This window comes from Podarcis erhardii (assembly GCF_964252035.2).
Source record: "Podarcis erhardii genome assembly, chromosome: 7".
NCBI lineage: Eukaryota > Metazoa > Chordata > Lepidosauria > Squamata > Lacertidae > Podarcis > Podarcis erhardii.
In genome coordinates this window covers 53,399,048-53,422,269 of record NC_138511.1, presented here as the reverse complement: position 1 = coordinate 53,422,269, position 23,222 = coordinate 53,399,048, and the positions used below count along the sequence as shown (strand labels likewise).

Genomic DNA, 23,222 nt, shown 5'->3' with positions numbered 1-23,222 from the left:
TTTCCCCCTTTTGTATTAACATCACATTCTATGGGTTTGTGTGTGTGTGGGTGGGGGGGCTTTCGGGCCAAAAGCAGCATATAAATAATTTAAATAAATAATAAACAGCAGAGGTGGCCCTCCAGATGCTGTGGGGTTCCAACTCTCACCGGCCCCAATAGTCAGGGGTGGCAGGAGACATACTTGGGCAACATCTGGAGGGACCCAGGTTAGCCTACTATGAAGGCTGCTGGTTCAGTCATTTTTGAGTTGGGGAGGGGGTGTTGGTGAGAGGGTGCAGCATGGTCTGCAGTTTATTTTGCTCTCCTTACCACACCTAAAGAGCACAATGCTCTGCTCCTCTGTGTAGGGCTCTATGGCTATTTGACATTTGGTGCTGATGTTGCTGCTGACATCCTGATGTCCTACCCAGGAAATGATGTGCTGGTCATTGTAGCTCGGCTGTTGTTTGGCATCTCCATAATCACCATCTACCCCATTGTCCTCCTCTTGGGAAGGTAAGGAGCAGAAGTGTTGCTTTTCCTATGCTTTGACCCTGACGGAAATGCTGTTCTGCTTAATGAGTACTGTCCTTGTGTGTAGCTCCTCTGGTCAGAAGCATAGCCTGATTTCCTCTGGGAACAGGCTCATTTTTCTCAAGCATAACCATATTTATAATACAGCATATCTGCTTTAGAATGAAATCCAACCTGTTGCGCCAAAACCATTTATGGCTTAAATTAATGGTATTTTACTCCATTTTATATCCTTCCTTTCTTCTGAGGAGCCCAAAGTTCAGGGCTGCCTCCTTGGCCCATCCCTTTCCTCCTCAAACCACACCATTTTTCTTGCCCCCACCCATTTGAACTAAATTACATTTTGATAAATACAGTAACCCCTTATTCCCAAAGAAAAACACATATAGTAAATTACTGCACAATCCTAACCATGTCTACTCGGAAGTTATTCCTCCAGAATTTAATGGAATTTACTCCCTGGCGAATTAGTTTAGGATTGCAACTTCAGTCCTATATATCCTATATCTACTTGGCTTGGGAGTAAGTCCAACTGAACTCATTGGAACTAATTTCTGAGTAGATATATATGTAGGATTACACTGTCAGAGGTGGAACCTAAGAGATATAGAACTTTGAGGTAAACAGAAAATGCACATTTCAAAAGCAATCCACCAGAATAAATTCTATCTCCTCTTCCTGTGATTATAAATGTAGTCTTATTTTCATGTGTTACAACAAAGAAGAAAAGTTACTCATGGAACATACAATGGTACCTCGGGTTAAGAACTTAATTCGTTCTGGAGGTCCGTTCTTAACCTGAAACTGTTCTTAACCTGAGGTACCACTTTAGCTCATGGGGCCTCCCGCTACTGCTGCGTTGCTGCTGCACGATTTCTGTTCTCATCCTGAAGAAAAGTTCTTAACCCAAGGTAATATTTCTGGGTTAGCGGAGTCTGTAACCTGAAGCGTATGTAACCTGAAGCGTATGTAACCCGAGGTACCACTGTATAGATCAACATTCAACTCCCTTGCCATGTCCATTGTTCAAAATATGTATTATCCCTCTGCCACTGAACCATGGCCCTTTCCAATCTAGGGAAAGTTCCCCCTCTTCCACCAACTGAACCAGCCACTTCCGTAAAGTAGAATCCTGTTGTGTTGTTGTTGTTGTGTGTAATTCCCCATATGTCTATGCTAGGTCAGTCCTACAGGACGTCTGCCTGAGTTCCAAGCACAGCTACCTTCTGACAACTGAGCCTTACGAGAAGTGGACGCGGGTCACTCTCACTACTGCCTGGGTTGTGGTCACATTGGTCATTGCCCTCTTTGTGCCAGACATCAGTGACGTCATCAGTGTCATTGGGGGCATCAGCGCATTCTTCATCTTCATTTTTCCAGGTATGACCATGTTGTGTGCTCTCTGAGGTAAGAGAGGGTGAGGGATCTGCATAACAATGGCTGATCTTTTAGCCCCTCAAAAAGAGGCAAGCTGGATCAGACCAAAGGCCCATCATCTGGCATCCTGTTCTCACAGTGGCCAACTGAAGGTCGGTGAAAAGCTTGCAAGTAGGTCTTGAATGCAGCAGCAAACTCCCCACTTGTTCACCTGAGACTCCAAGAATTGGTGTCACCATTGCTCTTGGCCAGCTATCCTCCATTTTTCTCAGGGAAATTGATTTTTCTCCTCCCCAATCCTAATCATCTAGAAAAAGTTTTTGGGTTGATGAAAGTTTTTGCTTTTTTGCCGCCTCCTCCTTGTCCTCCTGGCAAAGTCCTCAGTAATGGATTTAATTATCAAGCAGTCTTCCTAGGAGCAAACTTCTTTTTCAAGTGAGATTTCTTTTTTGGTGCCTTGATTATCACAACGAAAGGTTTTGACCAGAGCTTTGTACTTGAGAAGGAAACTGATCAAAGTTCTGTTTCACAGCAACCCAGATTTTCTACCAGAAGAAGCTAAACTCGACTGCTTATGTAAACAGCAAGCTAAACACTGCTGCACACCAGCTTTAAAAATAATAATAATGGGAAACTGCTTCTGCTAGTCATGGGGGAAAGGTGTGGTCATGTGTGAGGTCTTGGTCACTGCAGTTCCTACTAGAGCCCTCTTCTCCCCCTGCCCCTCTTCTCTGCCTCTCAATTCTTCTGTGGCTTCATTTGGAATTGGCATTTGTAATAATTTATTGGCAGCAGTAAAGACTAGAAGTTTGGGTGCGCATGTACTTTAAAAGAAAGAGAAGATGTGAAGTTGCAAAAGTTTGTGTTTACTTGGTACTGGAATAATCATAATAATCATAATCATAATATAATTTTATTTTTTGTACCCCACTCCCATCTGACTGGGTTTCCCCAGCCACTCTGAGCTGCTTCCTACATGAAAATATAATAAAACATTAAACAACTTCCCTGTACAGGCTGCTTTCAGATGTCTCCTCAAGGTTGTACAGTTACTTATCACCTTCACATCTGATGGGAATGCAAACTTGTTCAACTTATAATACTTTCCGTTGAGTTTGCAGTGCTCCTGAAGTTCTTATCTGGCTTAGATTTGAACTCCATGTCAAGGAGCCTGGGAAATGTAGTTTGCCAGGTCTCGTGAGTCATTAGGAAAGACAAGCTGGAAACTAGATGCTTCATGACTGCTCATGTCAGTGATGCTGTGAGGGGGATCTGAATTTCTGGAATTTGACACGCCCCTGCTTTCTTTTTCTTTTTTTTGGAGGGAGAGAACTGGCTGCTGTTTTTGGAAAATAGCCCATCTTGCTGACCCATATGCTAAATCAAGCTGAGGAGCGTTTGGCAATGACTAGATGGCGTTGTTAAAGCAGTCAATGTCACATTCCGTACTTGCAACCCTGGGAACCAGACATGGTTAAGCTGCCTTAGACAGGAATATTCGGAAGATAAAGAGGATTTGATTAAATGTAAAACAAATATCCATTTTGTTTTATCTAATTTCTATTCTGCCCTTCAATGCACAGTGATCGGAGCAGTCTATAGTATTTTAGGTATTATATCCGACCTTTTCTTCCAAGGAGCTCACACAGTTCTCCCCATCCTCCTCCCACATCCTACCTGTGAGGTAGGTTATGCTCCAGGGTCAACCAGTTAGAGCTTCCAGGCTCCCTGGTCCTAGACCCACTTCACCACACTGACTCTCAATTGTTAATAATTACGATTGATTGATTGATTGATTGATTGTAATTATTATTAGTGATAACAAATGCAAAGTGATTTCTCTTGTGTTGCAGGACTGTGTTTGGTGTGTGCAGTGGAGATGGAGCCTATCAAGCCAAGGACCAAGTATGTCTGTACCTTCCCAGCCCCCTTTGCTTGCTATGATTTTATGATTCTATGAATATGAGCTGTTCGTGGCCAAGGGCAGGCATCCCCAGTCTGTACCTGGCAGAGCTTTTAGACTTTAGCTCCCATCTTTGGGGATGCTGGTTGGGGCTGATGGGAGTTGGAGAGCAAAGCTGACACACTGTGTGCCACGCGGGACTCCCTGAAATTCATAGGCCCGGCTGTGGCCTGCCCATCATAACTGGCTTTTTGCCGGCAGTTATTTCTATGACTGTGAAAAAGGTAACACAGCTTGACATTTCCCCCCCCTCCCGCCCTTTGGCAGGTCTTGCTTAATTACATGGGGAATTGTCACCGTCCTTTGTGGAGCCTTCATCTTTGGACAAAGCACGACGATCGCTCTCATGGAACTGTTATACAAAGTCTAGTCGACCGGTGGAGGCAGTTGCGATGGTAGCAGATGACAGAGACTGTCTTCATACTTGCACAGCCTGATGGGTATTTCCAAGTGATATGGGCAAGTACTATGCAGCTTTTACCAGCTGGGCATAATTTCAATAATAGCCACTTTTTCGCTATCTAATATAGGTATGTGTTGGTTGTGCTTTTCCATACATTGAATGCCCCCCCCCCCCCTGCGGACTGTTGGATAGGACCCGTTTTCTCTAGCAAATGCTCCTTGGTTGTCTGTTGTAGTGCAGATTTTCATTGATGTTTCAAACCACAGAAAGCTGTTGGATTTCTCCCAAAGCTGCTCGTCGCACAAAGTTACTTAGATGTATGCGAAGTACAGAGGACTCTTGAGAAAACATTAAGCTTTCCATAAAAGACATTCTGCCGCTTCTGCTCTCCATTTCACTCCTCCTCCTCTTAGGAATGTTCTTAAAAGGGCTTTGGATTTCTAGGGTTTTCCCCAACCCACACCCTCTAAATGAGGCTCTGGGAAAAATGAGGCTCTGGGAAAGAAATTTATCTATTAGGATAGCATCCAAAAGTTCTGTGGATGTGTGAAACAGGGATTGTTATTTGTTTATTTTTCAGTAACTGTCAGGAGCATTGTTTTCACTTAGTGTGCATGCTTAAAATATATCACCAATGTATGGGTGCTAGAGTGCCAGGTTGTTGAGCTGCACCATTTTATACACTGCTGCAAGAGACCTCAGAACGTGTTTAGGAGTCCTTTGTTGCTGAGCCAAGGAAGATGACACAGGTGGGGTCAGTGCAGTATAGTTGGCAGCTGGGGAGCTGGTTTTGTACCTGATCCTTCGAGTGGCTCCACCACCTTAGATGGTCCAGGCTTTGCCACCCTGGCCCAAACCAGGTACCAGAAGTTTTGAAATAAAAAATTGGCCTTTTTTTTTGTAAACCTGTCTAGAAGAGGCTCTCCTGCCCCTTTTAGGCTTTGGTGTCTTATCCTGCAGAAAGGAACTGCTAACTTCTTTTTTATGTTAGGGTTGTTCTTGCCAAACACTTGTCAATGAAGGCCTGAAAATGAGGATGAATCCAAAACATTGTGCCATTGGAGAAAAGGCTGGCTTTGCATCTCAAATGTGAATCTAAAAACTCACCCCCGAAGCTTGGGGCACTTAATATATTTCCCTCTCAGTATGCTACACACTTTCAGATGGGTAGAGCATTAAAAGTCACCATGGTTTCCTTCTCCATGTACGTGGCTGGGTTGCTTGGAGCAGCAGGGTTCAGGACCAGGGCCAGCCAAGGCATCTTGGAGCCCCAAAGTTGTTGTTGCTTCTGTAGTACTGACCCCATCCAACCGAGTTCCTCTCCCTTGTCGGCTCATTTGCTTTCTTCCCTGCAAACCATGGCAACTGTTGCCATGCTATATATACTTAAAAACATTAGAAGAGACTAGCTGGATGGGATAGAGGACAATCTTAGTTAGCAAACTGTTCCCACAATGGCTTACCATTGGAATCTCCTTTCTTGTAACTTGAATCCATTGTTTTGGGTCCTACCCTCTGGAACAGGAGAACAAGCTTGCTCCATCTTTCATGTGACAGCCCTTTAGATATTTGTTCCTCATAAGGAACCGTTGCCCTCCTCTTGTCAATAGCCTCCTTAGATTATGGTGCCCAGAGCTGGACACAGTATTCCAGGTGTGGTCTAGCCAAGGCAGAATAGAGTGGTACTATTACTTCCCTTGATCTGGACACTATACTTTTGTTGATGCAGCCTAGAATAGCATTAGCTTTTTTTTGCTGCTGCATCACACTGTTGACTCATGTTAAGCTTGTGGTCTACTAAGACTTCTAGATGATTTTCACACATATTGCTGGCAACTCAGCTGTTCCCATCTTATATTTGTGCAGCTGGTTCTTCCTGCCTCACCATAGTGGGGAAGACTGGTCTGCCCAGGTGTGGACTGTTGATGATGGACCTCTTTTCGATCTTAGGGTTCTTTATCTTTAAACTGGTCTTGGATCAGTTGGCCTTTCAAACAGAGGACTGCCCTCTGTTGCGTAGGATAGATGGGCTCCCCAGTCTGAAATGACGTGTGGTCTTAAGGACAGGTGAAAACAATGAGGGTTCTACGCAGAATGCAATTTTTTATCTCTTAAATTTTATTTGGTTATCTGCACTTAAGTCATATACAATAGCGCATAATAGATATGTATATAATAGTAAAATTGCTTATATGTTGGCTAATACTGACATCCTGCAGTGTGCTACACTTTAGAGCTATATAATAATCTTATTTCTAAAACGGTACATGTAAACTATCAAAGGTTATAGTCAAAAGTGAAGATAAGTAAGCTTGCTTCCTGAAGATTTTATTATTTATTTAAATTTTGCCTGCTTCAATCCTGGTTAGAAATGGTTCTTTCAAAAAAGAAAAGAAGTATGTTTAAGTTAGTGAAGTAACTCGGTGCTGCTACTTACAGCTAAAAATAAAAATAAATCTAAGTACATTGAGGCTTTTTTATTATTCATGCACTGGCATTAAAGTGAAGGCAACAGAGGGAAAACCAAAAGGATGGGGATAGGGAAAAATCTGAAATGAAAGGGAACTTTATGGGTCTTCCATACTATGTATTTCAATCATTTCCTTGCACCCTGGATATGATAACTTGTCTTGGGTGTGCTTATGCCAAGAACATCTGGCAGAAAAATCTTGGCACCACCGCCAATATGGTTCCCAAAATTCTGTGGGAAGCCATGATGGCTATTAGTGCTATAAAACAGATGCTACTTATGCTATATAGAGAGACCAGCCTTCCCTAATCTGGTACCCTCCAGGTGTTCTGAACTACAGCTCCATCCGCCCAGCTCGATCTTCTGAGAGAATGCCAGAACATTTTCCCTTTGCCATCCAGAAACCCATGCATGAAAGTGGCAGGCAGGATGCTCACCCAGGAGAAACTTTCAATTCATCAACATCCTTTAACAGCAGTTGTATACTACTGATAGCGGTACCTTGCAGACTGGTGTTGGCTGCAATAAATGGCAGAGAACTTTGAGCTCAGAAGGGGAAATGTGTGCCTGGCAGGGTCAGAAGTCAGGCTTTTGGTTTTGGCTTGTTTTGTTTTTCCTTCACTTCAGATAGCAAGCAAGTAAATAACAGTTCCAGGTAGAAATGTTTTTGGGAGGGAGCGGGGGGGGGGGGGGGAGGGGAGGGAGAAAGACAACACCTCTTAACAAAGTCGTTAGAAAAGACAGGAGTTTTGTTCTCTGCAAAACAGCGGAAACTTCCAAGAGTGCCTGGTGAAGAGGGAACAATGCCAGCCTTCCCTGATCAGTCTTGGTTGAGGGTGCACCAAGCAGCTGCAAAGGGGGGAAAAGAGGTTTTGTTTTGTTTCATCACAAATATATAAAAAAGGACCCAATCCTAAACTCTACTCGTGTTAATGGACTTTTTCTTTTATACGTCCTTCCTTATCTGACTCACAGAAGGCATACCTTTGTGTTAGTGAGTGGCAGGCCTGTGCCAAGGACCAGTATGAGGGCCACAGCATGATGGCGGCTTCACTCGGGTGAAACTGCTGCTGCTCCTATCTCTCTCTGGCCCTTGCAGAGGGAGGAACAACCTGCATTGGCAATGTGCCTAGACCAATGCAGCATGCTGCTCCTTCAGTGTGGGCAGGCTGCTTCTTTAAACTGCTCTGCTGAGGGGCATGCAGTTGCCCAAGCCTCAATGGAGCAGTTCAACGAAGCCCCCCCCTCCCAGGTGTGTGATCCGGAGGTGAGTTGGGGGCTTCATTAAACAGTTCCACCGAAGCTCGGGTAGAGAGGGAGCCCTGACAGGCTCTGTCCACAGGGCTGCCTCCGCCGCTGCCTCTTCCTCCCAGCGCCTCGCAGGGCCAACACAGATTGTTCCTCCTTTTCAACATTGCAATGTACCACCAGCCAAGCACTGCGATCTGGTGCTACACTGCAGTGTTGAAAACCTGAGCAAGTGGTTGGCTTGTAGTGGAGATTGTAGCATTTAATGCGAGGCAGAAACTCCACTCAGGGGTTCATCTGCTGTGTTATATCAGCACATGTGGCAAGCTGCTCAGTGGTAGAGCCTTTGCTTTGCATACAAAAGGTCCCAGGTTCAAAGTCAATGTAGACAATTCTGAGCTTGGGGAAACCTAAGGCCGCTTTCTAGGTTCCCTACACAAGAGGGGCAGAGGAAGACTGGAGAGAGGCTTGCCTCCCTTTTGGAGAGAAGAGACCTGGAGGTTGACTATCTGCAGTGGGCAGCTTGCTGTCCTCGTGTAGGTTCCCCATGTGATGTGCAACCCTGGGTCCCAATGTGAATAGAGCAGGCTTCCCTCTCATGGGGGAGAAGCAGAAGAAGCAGATCAAGTGTGCTCATTCCTTCTGTTCCCCTTCATATGTTGACTTAAGATGAAACCTAAGAGTAGCTGAATCAGGCTAGCATTACAGTCTGTTGGGATAAAACAGCAGGAATGGGAACACCAATACAGCTTGGTGGTGGTGTGTTTTAAAAAGTTTCATGCTACATGTTTTTAAAAGGGAAGATCCTTTTAGAAAGGTGGCTCTTCCCCCAACCCAGGAGGCGGCAGCTTAGCGCCCCCCCCCCCACAACACACTGCTCCCATCCTGAATTGGCATTCTGCTCTGAGCTGCAGACACAGAACTGCTCACCAGAGAATCTGTCTCCCAGTTCATTCTCCTCCCTCTTATATATCACATTTTGGGTCTGTACCTGGCACTGACACACTGGACACTGCTTCCGGTTGGGTGAGCGTATCCACTTTCACATGCTGGAAGCTTTTGCAAGCAGGACTCTGGAGATGCCTGCAGGAAAGGGAGAAGGTGGCCTTGTTATTTTAGAGCCAGTCTCACGTTTACCTGAGCAATGAGCTGATGAGATGAAATAAGGGCTGAGCCAGTGAAAGAGGAGCCCTACACCCCACCAACCCCCACCCCAAGTTGGATGAGGATTTGGTTTGGGCATAAATGTTTCCCCATAGAGAAGCATTTGATTTATTTAAATTTAATGTGCGTAACTTATACAAGTCACAGAACTGAGCTTCTTGGTGGAAAAAACCAGTGGCTTTAGCACAAAAAATTCCCAACCACTCAGTGGTAATTTATATCTGTCACGTTTGGCTAGCTAGAATGTGAATTTCTTTAATACTTTCGCCAAGGGAAGAACATTTATCTTTTGAAGTGCCTTGGGAGGTTTTGAAAGCGGCTTGTTAACACACTTGTTCTTGTCTCCACCTCCTTCCTATTTCGCTGTGGGGAGTGCAAGACTCTGCCCTCTGGCTGATTTTTTTTTTTTTTTGTAGTGCAACAAGAACTGTGGAAGAAAGGACTATTTGCCACTGTAGTTGATTTGTACAGTGCAGTTCATTAACCAGTGGAGGCAACTCTAGTAGGGGAAAAGGGGCATTGCCTGGCTGCTCACATACTACCAGTCTAGGGGGTGCCATTGCCCACCATTTCCACCTTCCTTTGTCTTAGTTGTAGCCCTTTCAGAAGCTGGCAGGAAAGAGGTAAAGGTAAAGGTAAAGGGAACCCCTGACCATTAGGTCCAGTCGTGGCCAACTCTGGGGTTGCGGCGCTCATCTTGCTTTATTGGCCGAGGGAGCCGGTGTACAGCTTCCGGGTCATGTGGCCAGCATGACTAAGCCGCTTCTGGCGAACCAGAGCAGCACACGGAAACACCGTTTACCTTCTCGCCCAAGCGGTACCTATTTATCTACTTGCACTGGCATGCTTTCGAACTGCTAGGTTGGCAGGAGCAGGGACCGAGCAACGGGAGTTCACCCCATTGCGGGGATTAGAACTGCCGACCTTCTGATCAGCAAGTCCTAGGCTCTGTGGTTTAACCCACAGTGCCACCCGCGTCCCTGCAGGAAAGAGGAGAATGGCATAAATAGAATTAGTTGGCTCTGCCTGTTTCTGGCTCCATCTACCTTTCGGGACTGGTAGGACACAAAGCTGGGAGCCTAATGGGCACAGCCATCACTGCCGCTACACTAACCAGCAATGATGAAATGCAAAACCCAGCATGTGGCAGCTGCGACAAAGGTGAATTACATGTTAGGAATCATTAGGAAAGGGACTGGTTTTCAAACTTGTTAATATCACCATCCCATTATCCAAATTTATGGTGTGACTGCATATGGAACACACTACAATTTTAGTTGCTCTACCACAAAAAGGATCATGTAGAGCTGGAAAAAGGGTAGAAAGGAAAAGTAACCAAAATGCTCAAGAAGCTGAAGCAACTCTTCTATGAGGAAATGTTATAACAACTGGGGGCTTTTAGTTTAGGGGAAAAAGACAAGTAATGGGGAAGGGAAGATTATGCATTGAGTGAAGTCATATGTGGAGGAGTTTTTCCCCTGTTTCCTAATATTAGATCCCAAATGGGCCATGCAGCTAAACTGAATGTTGGAAGATTCAGGATAGACACAAGGAGGACAGGGCCTGGTTAAACTATGGAAGTTGCTGCAACTAGATGTGGTTGCCACCAGTTTGTGGCTTTTTAAAAGAGGTTTAGACAAATTCATGGAGAATAAAGTTATCAATGGCTACTAGCCACAACCCAAACTTTCAGAGAATAACTGTTATGGAGAATCGCAGGTGGGAAGACTGCAGCTGTACTCCAGGTCTGCTTCCCCACAGGCATCTGGTTGGCCACTGTGAGAATAGGATGCTGGGCTGGTCCAGCAGACTCTTCTTCTGCTCTTTGCACCAAAGCTTTGACTAACAGGTTGGCAAACTAGTCCCTCATGCATGCTTCAGGAAGGCTGCTTGCTGTTGCAGAATTTTATTTTGAAAAAGTTTCATCTTTCAGAAGGTAAGTCCCACTGAGATCAAATCGAACCTACATGAGGTTAATATTACAAAAGTGCTGAGGGGATTTAGGCACCAGCCATTCAACCCATCCTTTCCAGGTGTACCATCACTGCTGCAACTTATATACTTGTAGAGCCAGTTTGTTTTTTTAAAAAAATAGGGAGTCTGCATCAGAGTTCAGAAATGCACAAGTCCACAAAGCAGTCAAAGTGCCTTTGCTACTCTCAAAATTCTGTGACTGTAGTGTGCCCCAAGAGGGGGCTCCCTTTATAGCTCTGCTCATCTCCTTCCTTCCCCTGACACACTCTCTGATCAGCTGCCTTTGGTGCCACAGAGCTTTGCTCTGCTGCTGACCAGTGATGAGCACATTCAGTGTCTTGTGCTCAGGTGGGAGGATACGATGAAGTGCAGGGCACAAGGCCAGGGGGTGAGGGGAGCAGTGGTGCCCATCCCAACAGATGGCCAAGGAGTTTCATGTTCAGAAGGCTCTGCAGGGAACTGAAGAGAGTCATCATGCAGGTGAGACTTTTGGCACAGATCTAAGGCAGATGTGTGCGTGTTTTTAAAAAGTGAAAGCCAAGAGAGCCCGCAGTGGACCCCTGCAGCTCCCCTCCTGCCTTTTGCATTTTGAATGACAGCTGTACTAGATACCAATGCACTAAGCGCTCCTTCAAGCTGTCAAGCATTGCTTCCCCCATTTTGCTGCTGTTACGCTGGCTGCCTTAAAATTAAATCATTGTACTGGTTTATGCTGTACTCTTTTTCCTCATTGATTTTTAAACACGTAGAAACAATTTATAAACTGCAAAACTTTCTCCAGGGTTTCAGGGAGAGGCCCCTTAGTGACACTGTGTTGTTTCTGGAATTCAGCCCAAAGGAACATTTCATTTAATGCAGAAAAGTTCCTTCCCAAATTGGCCCCAGCGCCTAAAAACGTTACATCCTCCTAGGATGGATACACACATGTACAAGGTTAAACTTGTGTGTGTGTGTGTGTGTGTGTATAAAATCTCCCCAATTGTGGAGGCAGAGCATAACATTTGATAGCCCTCTCCTCCATGAATTTGTCTAATTCTCTTTTTAAACCATCCAGTGGCCATGACTGAGTTTCATAGTTGAAATATGTGCAGCAAAAAAAGCAACAGCTATTGGCTGTTATATGGTGAACTGTTGCTGGTCAGTTTCCTTGTAGTTGCATTCCAAATGACTGCTAAGAGTCTACCTGATGTCTTGCCTTACCTCTTCCAGTCATCCTCTGACTCCCAGAACTCGTAGACGATGAAAGTGACCCCATCAGGAAGCCTGACTGCAGTTACACTGCAAAGAGAGAGAGAGAGAGAAATGTGGGCAGCAGTTGAAAAAACTTTGTGGTTAAGGGATACAGCGTGAATGGCTATATATTCTTTGCAACATTTTGGATGGTCCCCATAAAATTATGTCTTGGATATTGGAATTCTCCTTGCAATCATTTCCCTGCTTAGTGCTCCCACTTGTCATGAAAACAGAAACTATTCAGCAATTATCTCTGTAGTTGATGAACCACAGCAATTCTCGTGAACTGTCTACCTCTTACAAGAATGTGAAATTAAGAAAAGAATGTGACAGCCACTCTTTAATTGGGTCTATTTATAAAATTTTATGGGAGTGCATTGGCCCACGATCACAACTATCATTGGGCTCCACTCACAATCCCATCCCTGTAGGATATCTATAAGAAATGACATGGAAAAGGAGGTTGTGGGAACCGGAGTCAATCACACACACCCTTTGCCCCATCATATCCAACATTCCTGAAGGAGCACAGAAGTGGTACTTACTGAAAGCAGTCCCGTTCTCCTGCCACAGTCTTCAAGTACTGCTTAAGGGAGCCACAGAACTCTCCCAGATGCTTCTGGGAAACTGTCATCTCAGTTCGTACCAAAAGAAGATACTAGAGTGAGAGGGAGAGAAAGAAAACCAAAGTGAAGTGAATCTTCACGTAGTTGAACCTTGACTTTGACAGATATACTTTGCTTTGGAGAGCTGGTGCAGTAGTTAATAAGAGACTAACAGTGCAATCCTAGCTATGCTTACACAGGAGTAAGTCTCACTGAATTCAGTGGTGGTTTTTCCCAGGTAAGTGGGGTTAGGATTGCAGCCTTGGCCACAATTACAAATCAGGAAGACCTTGGTTCATATCTCCCCCCTTGCTCTGAGCTCACTAGAAAGTTTTAAGGAACCGGCTGTCTGTCTTGACTTATCTTTATCTAGTTGTAAGCCTTACAACAACTCTGTAATGTTTGATTGCCTGAAAGTCCTATACAAATGCTGCACACCAGCATCCACTTGGTACATAGGATTGTATTCCAAGTAGAACAGACCCATTTGAATAAATGGTTCTACATTAGTCATATCCATTCATTTCAATGGGTCTAGCTAGCAGTGGCTACAACCCACAGTGCTCACTTCCTGGTTGCTACAGGAAGTGTTCTGTCTCTGTTGCAGGTACCTCTGTCTCCACAGCCAACTAGCAAGACCCCAGGTAATAGGGTGGGGGCCCTCCTCTTCTACGCTGCATGCCTGAGACATGGAGAATAATCAAATCTGACAAACGAGTCCATCTCATGCAGCTGTGTGCAAAGTAGTGTCACTGTGACTACATCCTGCAATACAAATGAGATGTGGGCAAGGAAGTAAGAAGGCAGTGATTTCCATTCTGACCTAGATTCATCACAATTAGCAATGCTTCCATGCCACTGCAGTTCAGTTTCTGCGAAATACATCTCACTGTCTGTTATTTAACATAAGATACATAATCGTTTCCATAACCTACATTCGCTTTAATGTAAAGGGAATGTGAAAACATCATTAATTATGTGTTGTTTGCAGGCTTAAAACACAACAATGATGTAAACGAATACTGATTGTATTTGCTCAACTGATTTCTTTTCCTGAAAACAACGTGCAAACTGCAGGGATTTCTGCTTCTTTTTCTATTTTTGTTGGAATTCCTCAACATCCTTATTTGTCGGTTAACATATTTCCCATCACTCAACCCCCGAGTCCACCCTGTCACTCCTTCTGCCCCCTCCCTGTGGAAGAAATAGCCATCTACTGTCAAGACGTCTTGACATACTGGGTACCTATCTTGCAAGAAAACCAGTGACATAAATATGAAAGGAGGGAGAGAATCTACGGAGAGAGAAGATAGATACATTCTGGGTTCTCATTGTCTCATGTAATTTTATTATGCAGATTTGCTTTAAAATTGCTGACTTTATATTTTAATGCATTTTGTCACTTGTTTTTTTTATTGATATTTTATATTGTTTTATGTAAAATGCTTTTATCTTTCTTTCTCCTCAAGTTATACTCTGCTCTTGTTCAGTTTACCCAGTAAAGTATTATCACTTTCTTTAATCTCTGGACTCTATCTGTGTTACTCAAGTTAATAACAACTACCTAAGAGAGAACGACTGGTCCACGCAAGCTTCAGACCAGTGTGGGGAATTTGAACCCTGGTGGCTCAGGTAATGGTCACGAATACCATTCTAGCTCTGAAATTCCAAATGTTCAAAAACTATGCAATATAGGAAAGAGGATTCCTTCCTCCCCCATTGACAACAACTGCCTCCAAACATCAAGCAGTGATGAAGTGGAGCTAATGAGAAGTCATTCTTCAAATACCATCATCTCGTATTAGAGAGCTACACCCCACCCCCATTTGCAAGACGAAGGTAGATGGATTTTGAATCGTCCCTTACGAAGTCAAAATACACCCCCCCCCCGACCCTGCCATGAGATACCATACGAAGGCACTCTTGTCAAATGCAGGCAAGCTATTTTCAGGCCCTATTTTCATACTCGAGTTGCTTTTTTAATCACAAGTGGCTGGATTTGATTAGAAAAGCAATCGCCCCGGTTAACCTTGCTCACAGCTGGAACCAAACAGCAAAGCTTGACAATGAATGCAGCTTGAAATCACATTGCTTGTTAATATGGAGGAAATGTGGGGCCCTTGATAGGGCTCGCAGGGTGAAGGAGAGGCAAATGTGGCCCAAGACGTTTTGCTGTCTGAGGCAAAAAACAAAATGGTGCCCATTCCACATACAGAAGTGAAACAGATTGGCAGCTGACTCTTGCAATACAACACACAGATCTCACCACATGGCTCCTTGTCCACTACCTGCCGCAGGTGGCTGCCTTGCTCTACCTTATGGTGGGCCTGGGGAGATAGAAGGCAATAAAAGGAGGCCTGTTTTCTTTTTGCCCTCCCTCCTCCTTCCCCCACACTGCAAATTCCTCACCAAGGGGAGGCTTGGAACTGAGCTACATATCAGCTCAGGTTTAGAAAAGTCAAATGCCTTAATTTAGGGAAGAAAAAACAAATCCCTAAATTTCTATTACCTTTTCCCTTGTTTATTTCTTAGGATTGTTGTTACGTTAATCTTGAAAATTAATAAAAATTATAATTTATAAGTCAGACAAATTAATGGAGGGTAAGCCTATCAACAGCTCCTAGCCACAGTGGCTATGTCCCACCTCTGCAGTCAGAGGCAATATGCCTTTGAACACCAGTTGCTGGGAACTTGAAGAGTTGGAAGGGATCCCAGGGGTCATCTAGTCCAACCCCCTGCAGTGCAGGAATCCAGATGGGCAGAGTGTTGTTGTGCTCAGGTCCTGCTTGCAGGATGTCCAGGGGCACCCAGTTAGCCACTGCAAGAAGAGGATGCTGGACTACATGGGCCATTGCTGGATCCAGCAGGGCCCTTCTTACGTTCTTAGTTTGATCAAGTGCCAGAGAACTAGAGCAGAGTTAAATCTCCTGCTCAGTGATGGCTAGCATCATTATGAATCTGTTTCTAGCCCATACACATGTAGATTTTGTTCTAGAGATGTATGAGTATTAAGATGTCTGCTTGTATGCAGGTGTGATAGGTGTCCAGATTGTTTATACTTTGCGGGAGGGATTTCTGCACATACGGGAAGTTTAGGTTTGTACACGTAAAGTGGGTTAAAGGGCTCAGTTGCTCTAGTGCGCCAAATCCACTTTTGCAAGTAGCAGGCATTTTGCAATTTGGAATGTGATGGTGGAATGGATTCAAATTGTAGGATGAACAAATGGCTAATAGGCAGACATATAAACACCCTGTAAGCAAATCAGGATGAATGCCTCATGTCATGTAACTGTCCTGCAAACAGAATGAATGCTCAATGAAGACTGAATATAATCTAACCACTGCATAAGCTTTGTGCAAGCAAATCAGGATGCTTGATTAATAGATTGTCTGGAGGGAATCAGGGACAGGGACTTGCTTAAATCTTTGGCACAAGACTTTCAACGGCAGCACATTCTCCAGGCAACAGCTCAGTTCACACAACAACAAAAACAGGATCTCAGAGCTAATCTTTTCAAACACATCTGGGACCTGTCACAAGGAATCAGTGGGGAGTCCCTGGCAGGTAGAGGTTGCATTTTCAAGGCATTTTATGCATTCAGCGTGCAATCAAGGCTTAGCCAAGTGTGACAAACATGTCTCTTATTTGTACTGCTCTGCTCTGCAGAGTCAACCAGTCCTGAGCTATAAAGCATTTCCCTTCAGCAGCTTGGAGGAGAGTCAAAGAAAAACATGAATGCATCTTGTGCGCAGTCTGCAAATAAAGCAAGAATGAATCTTTTTTCTCAAGTTGAAAATCTGCCTGATTAATACCACCCATAAATAATGTGGTGGATCCACTCCTGCTAACTGCCGCCAATTAAAGATAGTGCACTCACCTCACAGTACACCAATTACACAAATTTCTACAATTTTCCACAGATTATCTAGCGGGGGACTTATGTGAGGCAAAACTTAATGTTTTAGAATCTCAGGCAGATGATTAAACAAACAAGAAAAGTTGTATTAAACGAAAAAGAAGTTTATGAAACAAAGTGGGTAAGGAAATGTGTCCTTTCAGGTAGAAGTTAACTTATTTACTTTAACTAACTATAAGATGCCTCAGGCTTAAACAAAGTATTATAGGCACAACTCTTCTTAAACTTCAGTTAGTAAAAATCTGCTGGTACACGCCAGGTAGATAAATATTCAGGTTTCCAGAATAGATGGTAAAATGCCTAACTTAGTTTCTGTCACTTAGATATTACAGTTACATACTTTCAATACCATACCTCTTCCTTCATAGCTTAATACTTTGGTTCATGAGCAAGGGGCACTTCTCCTCAGTTACTCACTCTCTTAACTATCCCACACCTGAGGTCTTCTGAATGATATAATAGACCCAGGAGATCACTGCACCCCTGGTTACTGGGTTGGGAGCCTTCAGTACCTAGAATAACTCTCCCCTCCTGGCTATACTGAGACCCAGGTAGCCTGTATCCCCACAAGATCTCTCTCTCCCGGTTCAGTCACATCCCTCCCAGAACACTCCTGTCTGTATACCGTCTCCAGACACTCAACCCGGTCTCTCTATCCAAGCTGCGAGGCCCTGTCCTCTCGCTATGGATAGTCCCCTCAGTGTGGATGTTTAACTTAACTCCGAACCAGTTCTCCCTGTCTCCCAACCTGAAACCTGTCTAACATCTCAAATCAAATCATATTCCTCTTCTCAAACCCAGCCCTATCTCTCATCTTAAATCCAGCCCTATCTAACTCTCTCCCTTCAGAAACGGCTCCTTTTATTCTTCTCCCTCCCCAAAGTGCTGTTCCTCCCCCTCTGTGGCTAGCAGACTCTATAGCAAATCAAAGAGAGGCTCCAGCACTCTGGTGAAATTTCAGGGGGACGACATCACCAGACTCTGGTCTGGCTCTGCTGTCCATCGCAGCATCTTTTTTGCTTAAGTAGAAATGATGATTCTGCAGTATTTACCATTTTATAAAATTCAGCTGGGTTTTGCTTGTAGCAGAGACCAGCTGCCAAAGCCCTAGATCTGAGCCAGCCACCTCTCTATAGTTTGTGAGGTTTCAAAAGGCATTTCCCACAGGCTTCAAAACTCATATTTGCCACTGGGCTGCAATATTTAGCTGACTCATCCATTTGGCGATTGCACCCACATATGTTTGCAGGCTGGCCACTGTCTTTAGATCAACTAATAGTGTGTTCACAATTACAATAACAGTATCATAGACTTTTAGAGCTGGCAACTGCAGAGTCAAACCAGAACACAGTATTATGAACTGGCCTTGATGTTTATTTATTTACCAGGCTACTGCTAGATGCGGAGGAGAAATGTGATTCATTTCTCATATTACAGGCAAATCTACCTCACTGGCACTTTCTGCAATAATATGTGAGCTGAGAGACAGCCACCCTGGGAAATTCACCCTCCTCTGAATTTTGCAATACAGTTCTCCAGCCAAGTAATGTGTACAAAAATGCAGGTACCAAGGTAAAGTGTGCATGGAAAAAAAATATATAGTGGTGGAAATATGCTTTGCAATAATGGGTATGTATGCTAGGGGAAATTGCACATAAAAATGTGTAGTGAGATCATATGACATCTGCACTGGCTGCCAATTTGTTAGCAGGCCATGTTAAAGGTTTTTGCTATTAGTCTATAAAGCCCTTAACAGCGTGAGACCAGTTTACTTTGAAGATCACCTTCCCCCATCTGTGTCTACTCAACTACTTTGATATGAAGAACTGTGTCACAATATTTGTCACTCAATATTTGTCACTCAATATGTGTCACTCAATATTTGTTCTGCATGGGAAAGAATCAATTTTTCAATATGGCAGCACCTATCCTGTGGAACTCCCTGTCCATTGACACTGGGCCTTCGCTGTCCTGTTTTCAGTTTTTGTTTAGAGAAGATGACATGTATTTTAACATGCAATTTTATTTTTAATGTGTGTTTTAACTGCTCATTTCATCTGTTTTTAGTTTTTTAGGTGAACTTTTTCTTTAACTATTGACTTTTATCAACAATTTTATTTATGTTAACAGCTTAGAGGTTTTTACAATTAAGTGGTATACAAATTGTGTTAAAGAAAACAAGTCTCTCCTCCAGTTTTAAGGAAGTTGGGACCTGCTTCCTTTCTTCGAGGGGTTGCAAAAACAGCGAATGGACCATATGGCTGAGATGGTGTTTCATGTTGATATAAGAGGGGACAGCATGTGTTGGACAACCTAGGATTCCACAGGAGGGGAAAGCTCATTAGGCCTTCCTCCTGGCTTGCATAAAGAAGAAATGACCTTTCGAGTCATATTTGCAGCAGATGGAGGTCTAAGATGAAGGGGTGGGGGCAAACGCCCCTCCCCATTCTGGTGATTTGCATATGTAAATGTATTTTATTTCCTGAAGAGAGACAGGAACTTTTTTGAGTACTCACTGTGCAAGCTGTGTTTTCACTGTCTGACAGTCGCTGATGCAGGTCAAACCAAAGAGTCTGTAGTGGGGGAAACAATTTTTAGAAAGGTTAGAAGCTTTAGTAGTGAAAACACCTGCCAGAAACAACAAAAATCAGCAAAAGCCCCCATTAGCAGCTGTGTGACATAGGAGTTCACATGGAACAGAGCTTATTTCATATACAAACTAGTTAACCAGAATTCACCAAAAGACATTGCAGCTCAGGATTGTTCTGTATGACACCCATTGCATGAGCCAGTGTGGTAGAGATGGGCTAATCTATCTATTTTGTTTTTCTAGGTGCCTCATCTTTTCTCTATTAGATTCAGTTCTCCACATTTCTGCAGCAATTTGATTTTAAAAAAACACAAAACAAAAATCCCTATGACAATTGGTCACGATTGTGCTAATTTTGCCTAACAGACACATTTTTTTTGTATGCAGTTTTGACTAAAATACAAACTTTCTGTATTTCTCTTATATAATGCATGTACATTATAGTTATTTTAAGCAATATATGCCTTTTCAGAATACTTCCACCCAATTATGTGCATTTTCATACACAAGGTTTGCTTGGAAAACACAAAATTCAGAGAACTGAGCTTTGAAGGATAAGTGTGTTTCAGATAACAAGTCAATTTGAAAAGTGTGAATTATGTAGTTTCTCATTAAAAGGCAAACTAAGTCAAATTTCTCCCCCAAGTCCTAGGTAGAACAGATCATATTTCATACACAAAGTATCTAATCAGAATTCACCAAGACATTGCGACTGAAGTTTATTTATTTGATACCCATTGCAGCAATCAGTGTCATCTAGGACCGAGGCTCTGTGCTTTTTCTCCATTCCCCATGCAGTCTGAAATGGCACAGACCACTCTGCCAGTGTAGGACTTTACCACTTCATTTTGCTGTATTTATGGGCTAAGCCTCAGCTGAAACGCAGAGACGGAAAGTTCTGCTTCCTCTTTAATCTGTGTGATTCACACACACATGCAAATTCCCCACTTGCTACAATTAGCGAACATTTCACTCTGATTTGATTCAATGTGTATATATCGCTTTTCCATAAACAAAGTTGAGCTCAAAGCAAGAACAAAGCATTAGAAAATAACATCTGCATCAATTAACAATATGTTCACCAAAATACACAGGAACATATCAAACAAAAATGAAACCACGCACCTGTGGCCTTCCAGAGGTTGTTTGACTCCAGTTCCCATCAGCCCCAGCCAGCATGGCCAGTGGGCAGGGGCAATGGGAGTGTAGCCTAGCAGCATCTAGAGGGTCACAGATACCCCAGTCTAGCAATAAACAGTTTCACAAGTAAAAGAATCTTAGGGCACAATTAAACTGACCAAACTTCAGAAGTTCCACCCAGTCTTTTGATGCTTCACAAGGCAAGCCTGCTGGAACAGGCCAGTGGCCCAGCCAGCCCACCATACTGCTCCAACCAGATGCTTGAGGGAAACATAACAAGCTGGAGTTGAGCTCAACAGCACTCTGCCCACCTGTGATTCCTAGCAACTGGTACTCATAGGCATAAAGCCTCTGACATTGGAGACAGAATATAGCCATTGTGGCCAGTAGCCGCTGATAGCATAATCTTCCATGAATTTGTCTAACCCTCTTTTAAAACAATCAAACTGAGGAATGAGTACCATAGTTTAAGGATGTCCATCTGGCTGGGTTTCCCCAGCCACTCTGGGCAGCTCCCAATGTAACATTAAAAATACGATAAAACATCAAACATGAAAAACTTCCCTAAACAGGGCTGCCTTCAGATGTCTTCTAAAAGTCAGATACTTGTTTATTTCCTTGACATCTGGTGGGAGGGCGTTCCACAGGGCAGGCGCCACCACCGAGAAGGCCCTCTGCCTGCTTCCTGGTAACCTCACTTCTCACAGGGAGGGAGCCACCAGAAGGCCCTCAGTGCTGGACTTCAGTGTCCAGGCAAAACGATGGGAGTGGATCCAGTGTTATGACAGAGGGAGAAAAACTTGCCTATCCATCTTCTCCAGCCTACATATAATTCTATAAACGTCTATCGTGTTGCTTCTTACTTGCCTTTTCTGTAAAGTAAAACATCCCATATACTACAACTTCTTCTCTCAGAGGAGTTGCTTCATCTCCTTGGTTGCCCTTTTCTAAACCTTTTCCAACTTTACAATATCCTTTTGGGGGCGAGGCAACCAAAACTATACCACTATGCTTAAAAAACACCACCTCATATTCCTGTTTTTGAAAAACAACAACCCAAAAATCCCTGCTTGCTCTCACACACATCGACCCCAAATGTGCCATGCTACTGCATAACCTGAGTCCACTTCTTAATTAGTGGCTCCTGTAAGGGTTCGTATTTCTCCTGTGGTGTTGAGATAGATTAAACGCCTGAGATAGATTAAACGCCTTTGCTGTGTGATGTGCATCAGAGGAAGGGAAATTCTCCCTCCTCCCCATGAATTGTTAATGTGAGAAGGAAGAAGGCTGGCATGTTTTCCGATCCAAATTCCCTAAGCTATAGGAAATGCTGCAGGAAAGGTTAGCCACGGACAGGGCCAGTCTCCCCGTGAGCAGGGAGGGTTGCGGATGAGTAGCTAGGGATTGGGATGGGGGAGCATGGAAATTCAGTTTGGTTTGGATTTTAATATGATCCATAGTTTCTGATACAATATTTCAACTGAAACGCTGTAATCCTCTGAAATTTACATTTCTCCAGATTCTGCACTGTAGCTCAGTTCTGTCTGCTCTGACGGCCAGCAGCTCTCTGGGGTTTCAGGCTGACTATTGCTATGTCTGTTGAACAATGTGAACAATTCAAGGAGATCTAAGAATATCTGTCACCAAGTATTGTCTATCTTCACTTTAGCAAGGATCATGTATGCAAAAAAAGAAAAGAAAAGGAAGCCAGGAAAGATGGAGGAGCAAATGTCAAATGTCAAATGTTAACAATTAGACTGGATAATGGGAGACAGAAGGAACTGTGACTGATTACATGTTACTGTAAAATAAGTTAAGGAAGAATTTATTTTTACTATTTTTCACTGATTTGCTCTATATGCAGCATGAAGATTTTTGTCCTTAACTCTTTCTACAATGTAGTTAGATAATTGTTTTGTATTGCTTATTAATTAAATTTATATTATTTTTTTGCATTTTTCACTAAAGTGCAGTCACAAAGAGACAAGGTTCTCCTTGCTCTGCCAAGCCCCAGGGTCCTCCGACTTCAGCCCTTAGTTGGTAACTTCTGGAGCACCTTGCAGGAGCAGAACAGTCAGCAAGTGTCTAGGGCTGAAGCACCCTTAAATCCCTTGTGTGGCTATGCTGGGGTGGCTTCCTGGATAACCAGCTAGGCCAGGGATCTCCAAACTCCACTAAGTGCAAGTATTGCCTGCTTGTTACAGAGACTCCTTTGGAAGAGTCATATACTGGAGACCTCACAGTTATTCTTTTGTGTTGTCATAACAACCCAGGGAGAGGGGCACCTCTATAAAATAATGATCATCTTGGCCACATTTTTAGAAGCTGGTTGTCAAGGTAACAGTGTGTGTGTGTGTGTGAATACCAGTCCATATTTGTGAGCTTTAGAATGTGTGTACATTTCTATGAATTATTTCTGGAACAAAATCCACGTCCTTTGCTCCTGTTGGCAGCAAGCAAATCCAGGTACCAGCGTTAGAATTCATAAGGAAAACTTAGAACAGCAGGGAAGACCTCTAGCCTGCTGCCTTCATTACACCCAAAAGGTCACACCCACCTGCCCTACACAGGATGTGATGCATGATAGCAGGGGTGCAGCAGGAGGGGATGGAGCTCAGCAGAA

The 23,222-nt window shown here is 43.7% G+C and overlaps 2 protein-coding genes across 2 annotated transcripts in view; one reads left to right on the top strand and one right to left on the bottom strand.

Moving 5' to 3' along the window:
- Positions 1 to 5,526, top strand: part of SLC38A8 (solute carrier family 38 member 8) — a 30,359-nt gene extending 24,833 nt beyond the window's left edge. The window contains exons 8-11 of the mRNA XM_081871595.1: positions 350 to 497; positions 1,696 to 1,895; positions 3,746 to 3,797; positions 4,123 to 5,526. Of these exons, the coding sequence (XP_081727721.1) occupies positions 350 to 497; positions 1,696 to 1,895; positions 3,746 to 3,797; positions 4,123 to 4,225 (503 nt within the window). The 3' untranslated portion in view covers positions 4,226 to 5,526. The remainder of the gene's footprint in view (positions 1 to 349; positions 498 to 1,695; positions 1,896 to 3,745; positions 3,798 to 4,122) is intronic.
- Positions 5,527 to 7,410: 1,884 nt separating this feature from the next.
- Positions 7,411 to 23,222, bottom strand: part of NECAB2 (N-terminal EF-hand calcium binding protein 2) — a 141,719-nt gene continuing 125,907 nt past the window's right edge. Inside the window, exons 9-13 of the mRNA XM_081871600.1 lie at positions 19,386 to 19,442; positions 12,893 to 13,005; positions 12,315 to 12,392; positions 8,968 to 9,059; positions 7,411 to 7,577 (exon numbers count right to left, since the gene is read on the bottom strand). Of these exons, the coding sequence (XP_081727726.1) occupies positions 7,549 to 7,577; positions 8,968 to 9,059; positions 12,315 to 12,392; positions 12,893 to 13,005; positions 19,386 to 19,442 (369 nt within the window). The 3' untranslated portion in view covers positions 7,411 to 7,548. The remainder of the gene's footprint in view (positions 7,578 to 8,967; positions 9,060 to 12,314; positions 12,393 to 12,892; positions 13,006 to 19,385; positions 19,443 to 23,222) is intronic.